Genomic DNA, 21445 nt, shown 5'->3' on the forward strand with positions numbered 1-21445 from the left:
ATACCCTAAAATATATCTGGACTATATTTTGGAATCAATAAATAAAAAATTACATTTTCAAACAATTTTGAATAGGATCGAGATGTTGACCAGTTCGAAATAGCAACTGCGTCATGCGCTTAAAAAATAGGCTCCATTCTCAAGATTCACCAGACGTGAATGAGGAAAACAAAGTTTTTTTGAAACAGAATAAGTATAGTTTCGAAGTTGACAAAAAAAAAATAAAAAAATAGCAACCATATAACGGTGAAAAAAAAAATTACTAACCTCCAATTTATGATCCTATTCTTTCGCAATTTTCTCTATCCTTCCATTTCGAGAGTAAGCAATCGAAATATGCTTAAAAAAAAGTTTATTCAGAGAAAGTACGTTTTTATGTCTGATTTCGTAACTTAAGTAATAGTTAGCACTAATTAATTAGCATATTTGAAGTCACCCCCTGGAACCAATAAGGCTCACGCTTAGTACGTGAAAATCCAATCCTTAGAACAAAAGTTATTAAGGGTGACATTTTTCTTACATACTTCCCTTGTAAGAGGGAAAAAGTATACCCTAAAAGAGGGAAAGAACCATTGTTTTCAAAGTGTTATGAGTCCGAGCTATATGGTAAATCTGAAAGTGAACATAGTGCTACAATTAAATACTATGGAAATTATGGTGATGCTCAATATAGGTTGGTAAATAATACTATTTATTAAATAACATTTTAACAAAACAAATACTTATAGTCTGTCTAAGCTAAGAACTCCTCCCGCCATAAAGTCTGAGGCCGTCTGGAGCTATGGAAACAAGAATGGCGCTTTTTAGGGAGGGTAGAGACCGAAGAAAATGATTCCCTTTCTCCCGCCGACCCGCGCCGAAACCACTCCAAAACTGTGACCCAGCACCCCTGCTTCAAATAGTCATATCTCGTTACCATAGTCACCGCCACAGGTCCAGACGAATGTCTGGAGGAGTTCTTATTTTAGACAAATTATACTAAAGCCATTACGATTCAAACTGCTAAAACTTACCAATTCAAAACAATTCCGAAGACTTTCTACAATTCCTACAAAGTTTACAAAAAATAATTCTTATAAATTTATAAGTTTTGGCTTCGAGTATTATTTAGATAAAATTAATAAACCTATCATAATAATTTCTCTGAGATAACAGCTTCAGATCTTTATTTTTATAAAGTATAAATAGCTCAATACAGAATTCCGAAGAAATGACTAGCACATAAAAATTTTAATAACATTTTTCTCAAAATAGCTGATTAGAATTTGAACGAAAATACACCTGTTTTTTTTTCCCTTCAATATAGACTTTTCCAAACAGAGGGGAAATATATTTATGGCAATTTTATGAAACTTGGCTTCAGAAATTTTAATTTTCAGACGCGCTGGTAGAAGTCAAACTACTTTGATTTGAATCACTAGTATGAACAAGTTCTGACGAAAACACATCCACTGAGGACTCAGAGTCAGAGGATGATGTGCTCCACATATCAGCTACTTTTTGGCGCTCATCCTTTTTCAACAAATCATCGTTCTCTGCTCCATCGCTATCAGAGTCAGACACATACTCAGCTCGATTATAACCGTCCACTTCATCAACATCGACAGTTTGGGTGGAATTTTTAGCAGCATCTGCATACGGAAGGGTAAAACTGTTTCCTTCTGTGAGTACCACACTTCGGTTAGGGTTAACGGAGAAAATGTCGGGGTACTTTTTTAAAAATTCTATGAACTGCGTGCCAGGGTATTTGTCTTCTATAAATTTATAAAGTTGCTTATTTTTGCGTTCTTCCTTCACCAAGCCTCGAAGGTTCATGAAGTCCATGGGAATAATTTGGTACTTTAATATGCTTTTGCAGTAAGTTATAAGCTGAGTTTCTGTGTCAGTAACTTCGGTTGCCATTGGTGTAAATCTATGAAATAGGAAGAAAAACAAAAGTTAATGTCGAAATAAACTAATCTATTAAAAGAAAAAAAGAAATAGCTTAAAGGAATTTTCGCTTAAATTAATACCATACAAGCATTGAAAATTTCTTGTACCTCTTACAGTTTTTGGATAGTCAAAGTTACACTGCTGTTCAAAATTTATGCATAACTGGTAAAATATGGAAGAATGTTAGTAAAAATTTTATTTTATAACCGTCGTTGAACAGCCGACCCAAATTTGGGTTTATGACTACCAATGTTCAACTTCGTAACCTTGTAATTTTGAACCCAATCCAGAAAACAAGGGAACTCCTGGATCAAATATTGGTAGAAATTTGCCTTCGTGGTAGACTTTTTGATGGAACAAACCCGAATTTGCGTTATATTGAGAGAAAAACTCCGAAAACCTTCCTCGGTTAGCTTGATGGCTAGGGGACTCTATGCCATGATCCGTCTACCACTGAGGATATTTCGCATCAGCACTGTGGCTGGTGCGATCTGTGTGCGAAATTCGAATCGACCAGCCATTGCAGGTATTCGAACCCGGTCACCTCATTCGGATGCGAGAGCTCTATCCTCTGCGCCAACACGGCCCCGTGCGTAAATAATGAATATAATTGTCAAAATTCAATGTGGAAAATCACTGTTTGAAGTTGTAGCAGTGTGTGTATGCATAACATTTCACTGAACGTCGGCATGTGCAAAGCACGCGGGCAGATGAAATTTCGCCTGTTTCTACAGAAATGTTTGGAGAACATCCTGTAATCAAAATTTTATTGATTTGCTTATTACTTTGAGTTATTCGATGTCAAAGCTAAAGATCTCTTCTTTGCACTGTGTAATTCAGTTTAACGAAAATTATTAACAGGTGCAAATAGTAATTTTTTCCCCAGTTAAGTACTTATATGTCCTCTTACGTGAGCTCATAAACAACGTTAATTTAAACTGCAGTTTGAAACCTTAGCAATGGAATTAGCAACAGTGGGCCGATGGATGGTTCAGTGACAAACTCGTTGGATAATGATATAGATAGAAGAATTCTCCCCCCCCCCATGAAGCATCCCAACAAAAGAAGTCAACATTATCCTTCAATGGGAGTAAAGGTGTGGGTAGGCACAATGTTGAATGGTTACATAGACCAACATCTCTTTAACAGGGGTCTGTTATTGCTTAAAGGTACAGAAACGAAGTTTTTGAGCCTTACATCCCATTTACACTAGGACTGAAATAAGGCACTTGAAAGCAGTCTTCTAACGCAAAGCAAGTGCTTGTCAAATTTACACCTCCATCTTGCAAGAATAGGTGAAAAATTTATCATGTGAGGCAAGGTGCCAATCATCACGCGCTTGATTCCCGACCTGACAGCGAGATGTCCTCCCCCAACAATGCTTGCCCCAAAGCAAGCTAGGATAGTGGTCGGCAAATTTAGTCAACAGAGCCAATTATCAACAGTCTAACGAGTAAAATCTCTTTCCAGTGCCAAATTTTTGAAATTTAAATCATGAGCCGTGATGGCTCAGGGGATAGAGCCTTCGCCTTCCAATGAGGTGAACCGGGTTCGAATCCCAGTAGATACGAATTCCGCACCGGCTTGCACCGACCACAGTGCTGACGTGAAATATCCTCAGTGGTAGACGGATCATGGGTTAGAGTCCCCTTGCCGTCAGGCTAACCGTAGGAGGTTCTCGTGGTCTTCCTCTCCATGTAACGTAAATGCCGGTTAGTTCAATCAAAAAGTCCTACACGAAGGTAAATTTCTCTCCAATACTTGATTCAGGAGTTCCTTGGTCTTCTGGATTGGGTTCAAAATTACAAGACTACGTAGTTTATTAGTCGTAAATCCAAAAATTGGTCGGTCGTTCAACGACGGTTATAAAAATAAAAAACTTGAATCATGAACCGTGATGGCTCAGGGGATAGAGTTTTCGCCTTCTAATGAGATGAACCGGGATAACAGAGATGGCTGGTCGATACGAGTTCCGCATTTGGCTTGCACGGAACACAGTGCTGATGTAAAATAACCTTAGTGGTAGACGGATCATGGGTTAAAGTCCCCTTAACGTCAGGCTAAACATGGGAGGTTTTCCTCTTCGTGTAACGCAAATGAGGGTTAGTTTCATTAAAAAGTCCTTCACGAAGACGAAATTTCTCCCAATACTTGATCCAGGAGTTCCCTTGTCTTCTGGACTGGGTTCAAAATTATAAGGATACGGAGTTGAACATTTGTAGGTCGCCTGTTCAACGACAATTATAAAATAAAATAATATAAAAACTTAAATAATATTGTTATTCACTAAATTAGGCTTCTCTTATACAGGCTTTTACTATAAGAACAATCTCAAGTGATCAACGAACGTGATCTGAGGTCGACCCTCTTTCAACTCTTCCATTCATGCTTATTTTATATACTCGTTTCGTGTATTTTCTTTCGTACTTTCTCTCTAGATTTTCAAAGCATCTTAACTTTCTTTTTTTAACTCCTTAAAATTAAACTTAATACTTTAATTTTTAAGTCCTAGTTTGTTAAACTATGTAGGTATGTCTTACAAAATTTGTTCTGCACTTAATAGCGATACGATTTATTGATAAAATAAAATTGTAAGGAGGGTATCCAAGAACTTAAATCATGACAATGACGAACAAACACTGTGAACAATGGCCACGCATCTCCAGTGAAAATATGCGCAACTAAGATTTGTATATTGTGTTTAATTTTGAGCGTGATTTCAAGTTCTCGTTAATAGGACGATTTCTCAATTTACTCTTGATAAAGGCCCGAATAAGGAAAGAAAATGAAATGCATAAAACGCAAGGAAAAAAACAAAAACATTGTTGCTGCAAATGGTGATTATTTAGAAATCATTTTTTAATAGCTTTTCTCAGTCGGCAACGGCACATGTTAGCGAACTTTCAATCTAATTTTGAGAGGATAAATTAATTGCTTTTTTTTTTAAAGCAGAACGCAGTAAATACTACTTTCTTATATCCAATAAGTTTTCCTAAATTGATTTTTGACATTGTTGGTCAATTTCGGGATATGCTGTGTGAGCGGAAGACTTCGAGATCGGAAATTTGTATAAATAACCTTCGAAGATTTATGAAAATTGCTTCATATAGATTCTAATCCGTATGCACATTCATCAGGTATGCGCAATCTTTTTTGATAGAGAGCCGAAAAAGCTGAAAAATGAAATGTGTATTCAGATCCTAATTGAATATAGCATGTATATACGTAATAGAATGTAAGTTTAGCAAAAACTGACATCATTTTCCTGCAAGTACACTGGTGGACAAAATTAAGAGATGGAAAGGATTTTCGCACATTCATTCGCACATGCAAGATTCCCGCACACCACTCCATGTGTTTGACAATGGTTCCGTGAATGCCCTGAGGTACAGGTAGGAAGTCCTAGAGCCCTATGTGCGTCTTTTCAGGGCCGCTGTTGGCCCTGAGTTCATTTTTATGGACGACAATGCGGGACCACATAGAGCTCTCATGGTTGATGAGTATCTGGAAAGCGAGGATATTCAACGAATGGACTGGCCAGCCAAATCCCCTGACTTGAATCCTATTGAACATGCTTGGGATGCTCTTGGGAGAGCTATTGCGATGCGCCAACCTCCCCCCCCCAGAACCATTCTGGAGTTAAAAATTGCTCTGGTGGAAGAATGGGAGGGTTTTCCACAAGTCCTCCTTAACTCCCTTATTAACAGCATGCATACTCGTTGTGCATGCTGTCTGTCAGGGGTGACCATACACCATACTAGAGGCAACACACACTGTACAAGCCTCACTTTTATTATCATCTTTTATCCTTAAGTTCAGACTACATTGGATTTATTGGCAATAGGTTATGCCAGCGAATGGCACTTGGTTTTTTGTTTTGCATGCTTTATTATCATGAAATAAGCTATATCCATACCAAATTTTATTTATTTATGTTCAGTATTTTCTTAGATATTTGGGAAAATGTCTTCCATCTCTTAATTTTGTCCACCAGTGTATTAAACTGATAATCATAAATAAACACAATATACAATAAAATGAAAGATACAATCAAGTTCAGGTTTAGCCTAGTACATTAAGTGAATAAAAGAACTATTTAGAAATTTAAAATCACGTTCAGAAAGTAATTATAATTATAAATATTATAACCAGGGGTCTGTCCAGACATTATGTGAAAGGTCCTGTTTTTGTAAAATTGTGAAAAAACTACTCACAATTTGTGAATATAAAATAAGCGTTAAGTCACATTCTTTCAACCAGGGTCCTGCTTTTGTGAATTTTAGAAAATAGGCTCCTATTATTGCAAAAATTGCTGAAAACCTTATCAATAAGTTTTTAAATTGTAAATAGATACAAGATTCTATTCAACAATTGGTGCTACAAAATTAGAGATGCAACATACAAATATTTGGTATTTAGCCTATGCTGCTCAACACAGAATATTCATTTCGGACGAATAATGGAAACAAAATCACTCACATTTTTAATAATTTCAATTGACATATTTTAAATAACACAACTTAGTAATGCATTACTTTTAATGTGTTACGCATTAAGTAAACTTAAACAATTCTCAAATTTATAATATTTTATTTAAAAAATTGCCAGAAATTAATTTTTATTACATAATAATCTATTAATTAATTTCATGAATAATTAATTGATTATGAATCATAAATTGATTAAACATTTATTTAAAAAAAGTATCATTTAATATCAATAAGAATGTGCACACGATATCTGTTAAAGTAGAAATATTTTCTTAGAATACTACATTTGGAATTTAAAATTAGTTCGTTTCGAACCGCCTTTCTTCTTTTTTTTTTAACCCCTAGGTTTTAACTATTCGATTAACATAACAATGATGAAGATAAACAAATTTGTGAAGGGTCCGAATAAAAGATAAATTATTTTGTGAAGGGTCCGTTTTTATGAAAAGATATTTTGTGAAGGGTCCGTTAACGGACCCAAATTTCTTCTAAACTACAACAAATTTCTTCTAAACCCTGATAACTAACTGTTTTTTCTTTTCAACTTTTACTACAAGGTAAAGACGGAGGTTATTTTAATTCTTCTTATAATTATTTATTTGAATACTGGCTATGGCTAATGTAAACTTTATGAAACTAAATTTAACTTAATGATTTAAAAAAAAATATCATCCAGACTTGCATAATTGGCATTTTTTTTGTTAAATTTTCAGGACATATTTTTGATTATAAAATATAAGACAAATTTTTGTTTATTTTTGAAATTTTTTCCCCCTCTTCAAATTTATGGGGGTGGGAGGGGGGCAAAACAGGAAGTCATCTTGTAATTAAAAAAATATATATATATACACAAAACTTTTTTCAGTGTCATTTAGTGTAATTATTTTGTGTTCTACTAGTTCCACATAACTAAACATAAATACTTATAGTTGACTCTTGGCGATAAACTTATCCAAAATTCAAAGAAATAAGACTTTTTTCTCATATTTGTCTAAATCTGCTTTTACCAATAGTGGACCGCATCAGTAAAATATTTCAGTGAATGCATATAACGAGGTGTGCGAGTATAAAAAGAAGCCTGTACTTTTAATAAATAAAAACTTTTAAAATTTTTGAACTACAATCAATCTCAGCAACTTGGGTTTAATTTCATTCTATTAAGAGTAAAAAAATATAAATAACAATAGATCGGAAACAATATTTAACTAGTCTAATTAGTTTGGTGGAACTGCGTTGCAGTACGAGTCATAGAAAATTGTAATTTTAAATTGAAGACTGAAAACAACAGGGGCTACGATTGCGATTTTTTTAATACAGAGAAAAAATTTCAAACTAAACTGATAGCGCAATGTAAATTTGCTCAATCTGTTATGTACAAGAATAAACTAAAACTTCACAAGGAAAAAAAAGTTAACAATTACTAATTACCTGCAAGGTAGAAATAAGGTCTAACTATATGTATTTCGATATAACGGAGAGAAATTGAAAACATAAGCGAAAACAGGCAAAACAAGTTAACTTACTATATACAAGCGATGAAATATTTTGCTCTAAAAAGTAAGTCAAACATCAATAGCATGGCAGAACATTCTCAATATTCTCCGATAAATTCGAGATAAAAAAAACTTTTTTTGCAATAATTTCTTCCTTGGTATTGTAATACTTGTATCATAAATCAATCAAGATGATGGGCACACACAACCTTAAACTGTTTCCAAGTCTTTTTTCCCTCTTTCTCTCAAATAATGTTTACAATGACACGAACTCATTTAATGTGTATAAGTTGAAGACGAAATTGTAAGAATAGAAATAGCAAAGAGCACAATAGAAAGTCAAATGTAAAGACGGATAATTGTTTTCGTCGAGTAACATTGTTTTAGGATCAAACAATATACCAGATGCTTTAGTTCAAGCCTAATGACTTTTTTTTTCTTATCCATTAATTTAAGTTTCTAAAACGGAATGCTTTCCATATAAATATTTATTCTTTATTTTAATTTATTAAACTTCTTTAGAGGTTTCAAGTTAACGAAAAAAAAAAAGGTTAATAATTACAGAACCTTCTGCTTTAATTCTAATGCTGGTACGTAAGCAGATTTTAACGAATAACATTGAGAAATTATTTTTGTTGCTTCTTTGCAAGTATCAATATATTTTTATTATTTTAATCTACGCGTAAAACTATTTTAACAGTTTCATCGCGGCAATAGAGCGGTTTTTTCCTACCTTCTGCGTTACAATTTCCACTTTTAGGGCTAAAATTTAACAAAAAAGAAAGAAAAAAAGACGATATATTATGTCGCTAGCACACAGGAATTTCCCGTGGAAGACGATATATGTCGTCCTTAACGATGGAAGAGTTAAAGCATTCAAATATCAGGAAAAAGGCTCCTCTAATTAAGCTAATAATTTTTTTAAAATTGTTAGTACGTATGCAGCTTTTAGCATAAAACATAGACACACGTTTTTTTTTCTTCCTTCTCCAGCAGTGTTAATGTGTCTCTATCATTTTAATTAAAGTATAAAGAATATAAAACTGTCTAATGTCTCGTAGAGCTGTGTGTTTGCTTCACTGCTAAGTATTTTGATTTAAACTGGTTTCGTAATCCTTAACATCCTTTGGCCATATTGATTTTATTTCAAATTTTAAATGATGTACCATTGCTACTTAAAACTGTACCCAAATATTTAAATTTCACAACCTCTGAAATTCCGAAAACATATTCATGGACTTTAAGCTTTTTCTGAACTGACTAGAAAAACCAATAATATTTTCCGCCAACTCAAGTGTTCAAAATGTTTCGATTGTTGCTGTAGTTCTTTTCAGGATATCGTTGGTATTCGTTATAGTAAATCCAAATTTTGCTTTTCATATTTTCACAATTCATTAAAAAAATTCTATCCCTTACTATTATTAAATTTGCCACTAGACAGCCATATATTGAATAAAATAGGAATAAATAGTTCACTTACTGAGGTTATAATTTTATCAAAAATATTGGTTAAGTATCAAAATATCTGCATTAAAATATCTGACATTTTTGATGTTTCGAGAATTATTTACAATCCATTCTTTGATTTTAAGCACCAGAAGATTATACAAAGAAGTAGGTACAGTTCTAAAGAAGGAAATTTATGGAATGACTTTTGATTTTTTTTAATAATCGAATTTTCACGTACTACGACTCAATCGTAATACACTGCTGGACAATTGCTAAGGACGGATCACAAATTGCATTGTAGCATAACATTAAGCGATACATGAGGCCTAGTAAGATAAAAAATAGTTGCCACACTGTTCAGACATTAGAATAAAGAATATTTATTGTTCTGGAAAGTACAAAAGCTATGAAACATCTGAAAGAAAAAAACTGTTGATTTGATGCTGCGTACAGAAAAATGGAACAATGCATCTAAATGTCAGCAGGCAACTTGAAGAAAGGTGTCAGTACGGGATATGTCTGCGGTGGAGTGTGATGCAACATTCTACACTTCGTATCATACTTTGCACAACATTATCCAGCAGTTGTTGAGGCAATTTATCCCATTACTCTGTCGGTGCACGGATGAGGGTGTTCTTTTTTGTCGGAGGATAGTTTCGACCAGCAAGTTGCCTCCCCAAAGTATCCCAAACATTTTTCAATGGGGTTTAGATCTGGAGAACGTGATGGCCATACGAGGCGTTGAATACCCTCGCTGTCTAGACAATCCTGAACAGCGAGTGTTCGATGACATGTTGCGTTGTCGTCCATAAAAACAAATTTATCACCGACAGCACCACGGAAAAGACGAACATGAGGAAGTAGAACTTCATCAATGCATCGTTGGTCCGACATAGCATCATTCGCAACCACATATTGGCGCGTGCGGCCATTGATCATGATGCCGGCCCACACCATGACACTGCATGTCGGATAATGGTCCCTTTCCTGGATATTTTCTGGCCGATGACCAGTACCACTCTCGCGCCAGATCACTTGGCGTCTACAATCCGATGACAGACAAAATTTACTCTCATCTGAGAACAGTGCGCATGCCCAGTCCTGTTCAGTTCAATTGTGATGCCCACGACACCATTGCAAACGGGCAGTAAGGTGCTGTCTGGACAATGGGACACACACAACAGGTCTGCGGGGGTATAGTCCTCATCCCCTCAAACGTCTGGCAACAGTTTTTCGGGAGATCTGCTTTCCTGTGGCAGCAAGAAACTGATTTGCCACCTGCTGAGCTGTGGTGCGCCTGTTCTGTGCCAACTTTCGCTTATAGGACGATGTATCTATCTTCTGCAGACGTCATACTTCTAACACGACCTCCCCCGTGCCGCCTACTACACATTCCAGTAGTTTTAAAGGATTTCCACAGCCGTGAAACAATGCTGTGAGTGATGTCGAACTCCCTGGCAACATCTGTTATTTTTCGCCCTTCTTCGATCTTTCCAGTAATTCTGCTACGCTTAAAATCATCTAAGTGATATCGGGAAGACATGCCGAAAATTTCAAGTACGTCAACTAAATCTTTCCTGTAAAACTTTGACTTGAAACAACAACTCTCAACACGCGTCAAAACCTTTAAAGCCCTTATCAGCGCTATCACGTGATGAGCAGACGTGGAAAAAAAATTTGCATACGCATACCTCTTCTTACTATATCCCGCACTTATTCTAATTTTCCACATTTTGCTTCCTTTCATTTTGTGGTTGCTATGGATGATAGTGTTATCCGTCCTTAGCAATTGTCCAGCAGTGTAGTTCGAGGGCCCAACTTTAAATATGCTACTTAGTATAATTAGCTACGAAATCAGACATAAAAACGCACTTTCACAAAGAAACGTAAGAGTTTTTCGACATATTCTGATTTCACTCAAATTATGGTGTTAATACCAATCTAGAAAATATGGTCCAAATTGTTTAAGCAAATAAACGCCGAAAGTTTGAACCCATGAATTTTAATTTCACTGTATGCGGATTTCGCTATAACTCTAAAGTTTTTTTTTAAGCAAATTAAGTTTATTTGAAACGTAATGATTCAAAATCTTAATTACTGAAACACATTTGGTATTCAGATAATAGAAGTTGCTTCTTAGCAATTATCAAGCAGTGTACATTTCACATCAGTTGGGTACTGGGTAATTCCATATCAAATCAATCAATCAATAAAATAATTTTTTTTAGGACAACAATTCAGATTTCAGTTATATTTGATGTGTTTAACAAAATCTGCTTTGAACATAAAAAATACCAAGCTTCAGATGTTTTTAATTATTTGTTTCCGAGTTATGCAATTTTGAAAATTAAAAAATTTATATCACAGCTATAACTTAAAAACTGATTGCCCAGAGAGCTAAATTTTGTTCACTTTTTAATGGAATTTTATAAAATGTATAATACTGCGCAATTAATTTAAATAGTAATTTTTTTCAAAAAAACTAAGAATCAAATTTTTAATTTAGCTTTTTTAAAGCAATGTTTGCGCCTAATTAAGATGGTATTCCAACAGGATAATAATAATAAAAAAAAATTCTTTTTGGTAAATATTGATACAAATCATTTAGTAAAATGAACTCGCCACTTTTTTCTTACTAAAATTGTTCTTAAAGTGACACATAATGTGGTTTTTATCGCATTACTTGTCATAGTTAAATTAGAAAATATTTTTTATGACCAAACAGGAATACTATTTTGAAAATTTGGCACACACATTGCTAAAAAGGAGATAAAATAAAAAATATTTTTTTCAGAAGAATAAAAAAAAAAATGGATTCTAAATGTTTTTTAAATGTAAAACTTATTATTTTTTAAAAATCTAATTTTTATAATAATTTAGCCATATTATATATTTAATAAATTGCATTAAAAACTGAACAAAATTAGCTCTCTAGGTCAATTAGTTCTCCAGTTATGGATGTTTAAAAATTGTAAAAAATTAGTGCCATTTAAAAAATATATAACTCTTAAACAAATGGTAAAAAACAAACAAACTGTAACTTGATAAGTTTCATGCATTTTGTTAGATCTATCAATGTGAAAAAAAGAAAAGCTATCAGACAATTTGGCCATTGCTAGATTTGTTCTTGTATAGTTATTTACATTTTTATTCTTTAAAATTGTAATATAAAAATGCTCTCCATGGTTTAAAAGAAGTATTTTACCTATACTAAAGTGCCCATACATCTCAATTTTTTTTCTTCACACTCCCAGCAGCCAGATGACCCGAACTTTATTTTAAGTCCTGCCCGAGTCCCAGTTTTACTTTTAAAGTTCCACCAAACAAGAAAAACATATGTAAACTAGATTTAGTTTAAAAAACTTAACTATCTATAGAAACTTTAAAATCTTTATTACTAACTAAGATATATTTTTAATATTCATGCAGGGAGTTTATAGATGTTCTGAGAGGCAATAAAAATTTGTTATTAAACATTGCTTCAAACTGCAAGGATGATACCTGTATATGAATAATAAAAACTTTGATTTCTTTTAAATTTGTTGAAAATTTTATGTTGTAGAATTCTGTAATTACCACCACAATTAAATAATTTTTCAATTTACATTTTTCATTGTTCAAAATACTATTTTCTTAGTTAAATTTAAAAAGTTCAAACTTTAAAAACATTTGCATTGTTTGCAGGTGGGGGAAGATAGGCGCCTCGTGTAAAATTTATTTCTTGCATGAAATCAGAATTTTTCTCATTCAATTACGTATGGAAACTCTCCTTCTTTCTCTACAACTCTTACATCACCTTCCCCCTCACCCAGTAAATGATATGTCCCAATTTTTAGTTTGAAAAATCTGACCACATCTGCCATCCATATCATGGAACCAGCATTGAATGATGCTTATGAGAAGAGTTACTGTGGAGTGTGAACAATAAAGTTGCAGTATGTGGTGATTATCAGCAAGAATATCAGATGGAAAAGGTGATAGAACTACATAAGAATTTTACAAAAATGTAATCGCAAATGAAGAAACCAAGTTAGAGATGATTAAATTGAATCTGCATCTAATTCAAAAGAAAACATTTAACGCTATGTCAAATTTGGAAAACGTAATTGACAGAGGAAAAAAGAAAAGCACGCAGAAAAATATTTTAAATAATAATTGAAATGTAAGTAAACCATTCGTGAGAAATGATGCTAACCTATGTAACATGACTTTTAAAAAGGCAACACATTCATTACTTTGCTAAAATTTTAAAAGTATTATGGAGGAATCACTGAGCTATGCCATCTGTTGTGTAGCTACTGATGTCCTATCAGTAGCTACACAACAGATGGCATAGTTGCTAAGCTGGACAGATCAGTGAGGAGACATCAGACTAAGAGTAACACCCTGGCCTTCAAGAATGGGAGTTTAGCATGGGGTTAACAACCCCATCATGTAAAAACTTACTTGTTACAGAAACGGAAGTCATGCAGATCGTCACAAAAGGAGTGTGATAGGATATTTTTTCAAAGTGGATACATTAAAGTTATTTTTACCACTACAGTTAAAGTTATTTTTACTTCCTAACATATAGTTTTCCTTATTCTGGTTCTTAGACAAAGATACTAATCTTTGTTATTTCATTTTAATTGCAGCTAAACAAAAATATTTCCTAAATACCAAATCAGAAATAACACTTGTGGAACAAAGCTATTTGTTATTTAATTTTAATTCATAAAAAAAAAGACTATACGAAGAGAAGTTAGTTTTTATCTTAGCAGTTGCAGTATATGATAATTTAAAAGAAAAGAGCTTAAAACACTTAGATTATTGGATGACAAAAAAAATAAATCAACATGCAAACCAAAATCAATATTTTTCAGTTAGCTGGGTGGAATTGTAAACTACAATTTGTAAAGAGAAATTTTGAGTGCGTAAATTAGGTTTTTTGGCAACGCCGCCTGTGACATATGGCTATTTAATTCTGCTATGTTTGTCATTTTAAGCATAGAGCGATTTCTGTATTATTTCTTTTTCAAACTTGGAATATCGTTTTTTCACCTGATAAACTGCTTTCTTCATTTAAAAATCAAACAGAAACTATTCCATCTAACATTATTATCCTTAGAAGCAATGTTCTAAATTTAGACGATTGCAAAAAGAGGGTAAAGGAATTTGGGGAACTGACAAATACGAAATAGAATTATAGAAAACTTTGAAACCTCGCGGACAAAGATTCTCAAATAATGGATCTAAATTGAATGGTTTTTAATTCAGCTTGCACCTATAGTAAATTTAATTTTGAAATTCAAGATCAATTAATATTACCATTTAACTTAATATTACCATTAATTGTTGTAATTTAATACTACCATTTATTAAAAAACTCTGCTTAATTCTTAAGTTTTTATTTTGAAATTTTTATTAGCCCTTAATTCTATTTATATACTAATAAAAAAGTTTCACTTCTTTATGCAAATATTGAGTCTGTATAACTTTTTTAAAAATCTGTTTCGTTAATTTCAAGCAGATTTATTCAGCATGTGGTGCTTTCTTTTATTTTAGAATTTAATGAAAAAGCCTGCTTAAATAAAGTGTTTAAATCTTAGAACTTAAAACTTATTTCAAACGTTTCCTTGTGACAGTTAAATATTCATTCATTTCAAAAACTATTTTTATGAAACAATAGAAATCAAACTAAGCTTCATCTTTTAAAATCTATATCCTTTCATTTTATATATTTATTTAAATGCTAAACTTCCATAATATTAAAACATCTGATTTTGATGTTTTGACTGAAGATAGATATGCGTTGAGGAGTTAAAATGAAAAATCTATAAAATAATAATACTATCCTACTTTAATATGTTCTTTTCTCGTAAAATGTTATACATATTGTAACTTGTTATATGCTACTCTCTATGAAATAAATTTTATTAATTATAAATTTTCTGGAATTTGCAAACATTCATTTTATTTAGTGTTTAAATAATAAAGAAAATAATCTTTTTTAAAAAAAAGTTGGCAGATTTTTACTGACATTCCACTTTCACAAAGTGAAAAGCCCTGAAAATTTTATGTGCAAAAAACCAATATCAATTTATATATCATATATCTTTCATATTTAACATAATTTTTTGAATTAACATTTATAATTAAATTATTTTCTAATGCAAAATATATCACACCTTTAGAGTAACTAATTCAAGAAGAAGCTTACTTCTAACAAGAGTCACGATATTAGATTTAAAAGAAAAAAATTGTGTGAATATCAATTGCGATATTAGAATTTTAAAAGGCAAAGATACAATTTGCGATATTGAATTTTAAAATCGTTCTAATGCGAATCACTAGATCGCATGAATACGAATCGCAATGCATAGTTTTTAAATCTCACATAAAAATTCTAAAATCCATGTTTGATATTACAAATGTGAGAATACGAATTGCAAAATTGGATTTTAAAAGCGTGTGACCACGAATCGCGATATTGGGCTTTAAGAGCGCTTAAATACAAATCACGACATTGGATATTTAAATCAAGAGAATACGAATCACAATGCGCAGTTTTTATATCAGGTAAATACGAAAATTGATATTAAAATCGCTTGAATAAGATTCGCAGTATTAGCTGATTCTGTTGCTGTACCAAATATTCAAAATAGCAAAAACCTGTCAAACCAAAACAATCAAATAGCCAGAAGAATCGTGAAGGACGTAATTCTTTAAGTAATTGACGGAAGGATGTATGAAAACATCTTGATAACAAGATTCAGCAAAATTTTGTTGGATTATTAGTCTTGTTTTGTGGAACCAATGATGTTGAGTTATGCGGAATTCTATGACATTCACTTCTTCTAGTTTTTGAACCCCAAAAAATGACATGGAAAACACGGAATTCCGGGGTACCCTCGGAGTACAATCACCCCTGATCCATCAAATCAAAAAGTAACAAAAAAAATCATTCTATTACCATTTTGAATGCAAGTAAAACCTTCATGATAAATAATTTGATATGCATACAATGCTTAGAATAAATATTTTTTGAAATAAACACATGTTTTTGAAACTTTCCAAATTTAAACCAGGATTTATGAATTTCTTTTTAAAAAAATCCGGTTGATTTGCTTAAAACTTAAATCCAATTAATTCGATTTAAAAAAATATAAAATTAAATTTTTAAAGACATTTTATTAACTTTAGATTTTATTTAGTTAAATTTAATAAACTGAAATATTCTTAAATACAAAATAGTAAAACTATAATACAACATTAAATATTGTTTTTTAAAAAAATATACATAATACATGCAAATGGCCAATTTAAATTTATTGAAAATGAAATATGAAATTATCCTTATTATCTGTTGAAAACCAGATAAAAATAAATAAATCACAAAATAAATTTCACAGATACCTTTTAAACTTTTGAAATGACATAATTTTGTTGTTGATGCATCACAAATAACTTTGATCTAATGATCAAATTTTTTCATACTAAAACTAAATCCTAATTATTTGATTGGCCAACTTTAAATGTGTTTATAAATTAGTGCTGTAGAAATTGCAAGTTATGAAATCAGATACAAAAACAGACTTTTTCAGATTGAATAAGTTTTTTTTTTTTAGAAAGATGGGGATCTTCGACCCTTAAATCGGGATTAGGGGAGAAATAATATAGCGACAGTTTTGAGACTATAATTCCCATAGTTTAGGTAAGGAAGCAATTGAAGATTTGGACCTATTATAAACTTTACTTTTTGTATATTTAGCTACATCTAAAGAACTCATTTATGCAAATTTATAAATCGAAAAATCTTTGTACAATAAAATTTAATTATCCAGAGATGTAAAAGTAATGTTCAGTCATTTTTGATTAAATCATTGAATTATAGTCAAGATGATTTTGAATTATTAATCAGATATTTTAATAGTCCAGAATTCGAATTCATCGAAAATAGGCATATCTATTCAGAAAAAGCTTCTTGTGCATAAAAATTCAACAAGAACAAGTTCCTTGTACATAAAAATTCAACAATTAAATCAATAGTTATTATGATGTTCACTCTTTTATTTTGTGCAATTATAAGGTTTTTAACAGTTATTCAATTAGAAGCCTAAACATTTTACAATACTAATCCTAAATTAACATTTTAAAACTAAACAATTTTTTTTTTATTGTGTTCACTAAAAAAACAAGAAAATATTTCACCATTATCTATGAAAACAACTAAACAGATTAGTTTTGAATAACACAATTGGATTTGATTAAAAACATTAGTTGGTTTTGCTCTCATTAATTTCATCCTCATCAGCAGTTTCTTCCACAATCACACCATTTTCAGGATAATTGGTTAAATAGTTCCAATGGGGTATTTTAAACTTTTCTCTAGATTTCTCACAAAACAGCAATGTTCGAATAATAAACAACTGCTCTTGCGTACCAGCAGGCTTTAATTTTTCAATGATTTCTAAACAGTGTTTTAAATTTTTCTCCAACTCTTCTGTTGGCATATTTATTCGCCCAAAGCAAATATCCACCCAACCGAAATCAACTTCAACATTACTTCTTTTCAGCTTAAAGTCAATAGCTTTTAAGAAATTTTTAACAGCAGGCTCAATATCTAACCTTAATAGACCATTAAAAGTGTTGGGAAACTTTTTACCCAAAATCCCTCGCAGAGTATTTGCTTCCTTAAGCATATCCGGATGACATATTACATAATCGTACTCATCACTTGATATAGTACCTGATAATATTTGTTTTATCAGTGTTTGCGACCCAGAATATACAGCACCTGCATCTGTAGCTAAAGTTTGGTCTTCTGTGCTTTTACACAATACGATGATACGGTTGTTACGAAACGCATCAAACTGGTGAGGAAAAGTTACGCTTCCACTCAACTCTTCAAGGTACTTATCCTTTTTCTTAAGTTTTAAATCCAATTCGATATTTGCGTAAAGTAATGCCTTAGAGTCATCCAGCATTTCAGGCTGATGAAGCTCCCTGAACATTTCAATAGCTTCAGACACAGAATACGGCTTGCCTCTGTACAATTTCATGTTCCAAACGTTATCAATTGGATTTGTTTCCAACCAATTTTCATCGACGCATCTTTTTCTTTCCAATTCTGCAGATATCTTGATTTTTCGCTGGAGATATTTGGGGATGGGTTGTGGTTTACCAGCTTCTTTGAGTTTTCTAGCCTTTTTTGCTGCAAGGTTTGCAGCTCTAGTTCCTTTTCGAGCGGCATACCTTACCAAATCAACGTTAGGTGTTATGCGATTGTTAATAATAGTAGAGCGGATGTTTTTTCCAACCAGTGCCGCGTAGTTCGAGAAAGACGGAAACAGTTGTTTTGCAAACATTTTAAACTAATCGTTATAGTATTTTGGAACAATTATAATAAAAAATAGGAATTATTAAAGTGTTACAACAATAAAAAATACATATTTCAAAGCAAAAACTTTACCTTAATTCGGTTTATTTACAAAATGTAATTGCCATCCAAGGGAGTCAGTTTCTTCTTCTGAAAATTTTTATTTAGAAATAGATGGCGCTATTAAGGTGTGGCACATAGCGTAATCCGTAAAGACATGCGCATCTCTCATTGGAGTTTTTATGCTTTTATTAGTTGAGACTGAAAACAAATTAAATATCAATGTTAAAACGCAGAATATTTTCATTAACAGAACATTGCTAGGTAATTTTAATCACTAAAATTTCAAAAATTGTTTTGAAATATTAAGGATCATTCCTACTGTACAGAGCTCTACCGAATGGCGTCTAAAAGCCAATCAGATTTTTATTTGTTTTTGCTGTCAACTAAAAACTCGGAAGCTGATTCGCGCAAAGGTTCGGAGGAGAAAATTGCATCTTGGGCATCGTTCTCACTAAATACAAACATACGTAGTACGGAGACAAATCTCTGAATTCGCATCAGCGATTTTTTTCTGCTGTTGTTGTTGTTGTTAATTTACGTCGCACTAGAGCTAAACAATGGGCCATTGGCGACGGTCTGGGAAACATCCCGGAGGATGATCCGAAGACATGCCATCACAATTTTGATCCTCTGCGGAGGGGATGGCTCCCCCGCTTCGGATTTTTTTCTGCATTAAAGTGGTCAAAACCTAAAGGGCCGTTCTCACTGAATACAATTTATTCGCATGAGAGAAAAATCGTATAAAATGTAAATGGCTCTTCATTTCGGATGCTACTGAAAACCGGATAGGTAAGGAATATGTGCTCCTGAAAAACGCAATGGAAAAACCCTCTGACCTTTGCAAGCCGGTCTTGATGAAAAACACCATGAACCGTCAGGAAAAAAAATTGATATAAACAGAGGTAGAAAAAATAAATTTTTTAACTCACATTTAAAGAGGTTAAATTTTGTACAAGTTGAAAAATGGGTACGTAAAGTGTGAAAAAATATATTCATGGCATTTGCTTATTATTCAGCATCCAATCAGGACACACAATGATGTCTTTGGCAGGTACCCAATAAAATATAATGATCAAAATTTTTTCTGTTTTGGGGGCAAATATCGACTTAATGGGTTGGTGAGCAGCATTTTATAAATTTACTAATGGACTCCAATCAAACAGGGTCCGCCTAGAAGAACTCCCCGCTTCGTGATTCCGCATTGCTTTCAGTTGAACTCACCATCTAGTAGTACTATGTTGATTCCTGCTGCTTTCGGCGGAATTGCTCAGGATCCTTGTAATTAGTGATTTAGGTGGAAATCGGGGAATTGGAAATATTTCTCAGACTTGCCAGTTGGTCCACCTACGCAAACCCACCGCTTCGTGGCTCCATTTTCTAGTTCAACTGCACGAACTCATGTCTTCTCTGCTTAATGGCCTTAATGTCACAAAAGCCGAGCCGGAATCGGCTATGCTATGCCAAACATTCAGCGATAAATAAGGAGAAAGTATTTTTTAGTCCATTTAATATATTTACTAAATTTTAAAATGTCACGATTTCCAATTTATGCATATAATTTAATAAGAAACATATAATTCAAACTTGAGACTTCTGTTTTGCTTGGAATGTGTTATTTCAAAGCCATTTAAGGTAATTATCCTTAACTAACCGGACAATCATTAAATTCATTGTCCGAAATTGGAGACTTCTGTCTTGATAGCAGTATCTTATTTGTAGTATTACTGTCAGCTACGGTACTGCACTTAACTTGCCAGATAATTTCAAATAACAAAATAAAACTTCTATGGGTTTTTTTCTTCTTTATCTTGCGGGGATAACGTTATCCATAATTCCAACCTTCATCTATCCAACCTTCCTTCCTAATGCCAACCTTCACCAGAATTTTATCAGGGATAGAATTCGATGAACGGATACCACTAATATTTGAGAAAGACTGTGAGAGCTGTGTTAAGTTCACCGGATTTTGAGCACTTTTGGTGAGAGCTGTATTAAGTTCACCGAATTTTGAGCGTTTGTCATGAGAGTTGTAATAAGTTCAAACAGGAAGTCAACTCACAAATTAGTGGTGATAACAACAACGCAGGTCAACAATGTGGTGATAGCGTTATCGACAATGCCAACCTTTATCTATCAAAAAGTACCTCGAGATTGAATGGAGTTAGCATGTCTTATATACTAGTAAATTGATGTTTAATAAACGTAGTGTAGTGGTAGTTACTGCCACAATCTGTTATCGAATACTTCTGTCCAAATTCAAAAGACAATTATTAACTAAAATGAAAAGCGTAGATTACAAAAGGTGGCGAATATCATTATTTCAATTGGCTGAAAAAGTTAAAAATAAACATGTAACTAGTGGTTTAGATTAATGATTCCTGGAAACTTCTTTACTTTATTATGTACTCTTCCCCTTTTTTTGAGAGTAATTTGGAGAGGGGGGGGGGGAGAGAACTGAATTTCTTCTAGACAGACAAGTAAGGTTTTGTAACAATGTGATTTTTCATACTTAATTGAATGAGAGACGAGACGATCAGACGAATAGTTTCGAAGCCATAAGCGTTTATAGAAGTTATACGCGTTTATATAGGTCTGTTCTGTTTCGGCCAAAATTTGAGACTTCTTAGTTACAATGTTTTATTTAGCATTTCTGTCAATCA

General features: G+C 32.7%; 2 protein-coding genes across 2 annotated transcripts; both read right to left on the reverse strand.

The window, feature by feature from the left end:
* Positions 1-1149: 1149 nt before the first annotated feature.
* Positions 1150-19156, reverse strand: LOC107448637 (uncharacterized). The gene is made up of 2 exons (XM_016063918.4): positions 18816-19156; positions 1150-1912 (listed from the first exon to the last, which is right to left on the reverse strand). Exon 2 carries the CDS (start codon positions 1900-1902, stop codon positions 1369-1371), a length of 534 nt encoding a protein of 177 aa, XP_015919404.1. The 5' UTR covers positions 1903-1912; positions 18816-19156; the 3' UTR covers positions 1150-1368.
* Positions 16652-18809, reverse strand: mRpL1 (mitochondrial ribosomal protein L1). The gene has a single exon (XM_016063899.2). The coding sequence runs from the start codon at positions 18709-18711 to the stop codon at positions 17620-17622; it is 1092 nt and encodes a 363-aa protein (XP_015919385.1). The 5' UTR covers positions 18712-18809; the 3' UTR covers positions 16652-17619.
* Positions 19157-21445: the final 2289 nt, after the last annotated feature.

This window comes from Parasteatoda tepidariorum, chromosome 4 (genome assembly GCF_982258835.1).
Source record: "Parasteatoda tepidariorum strain Cologne lab strain chromosome 4, Ptep-v5.0, whole genome shotgun sequence".
Taxonomy (NCBI): Eukaryota; Metazoa; Arthropoda; class Arachnida; order Araneae; family Theridiidae; genus Parasteatoda; species Parasteatoda tepidariorum.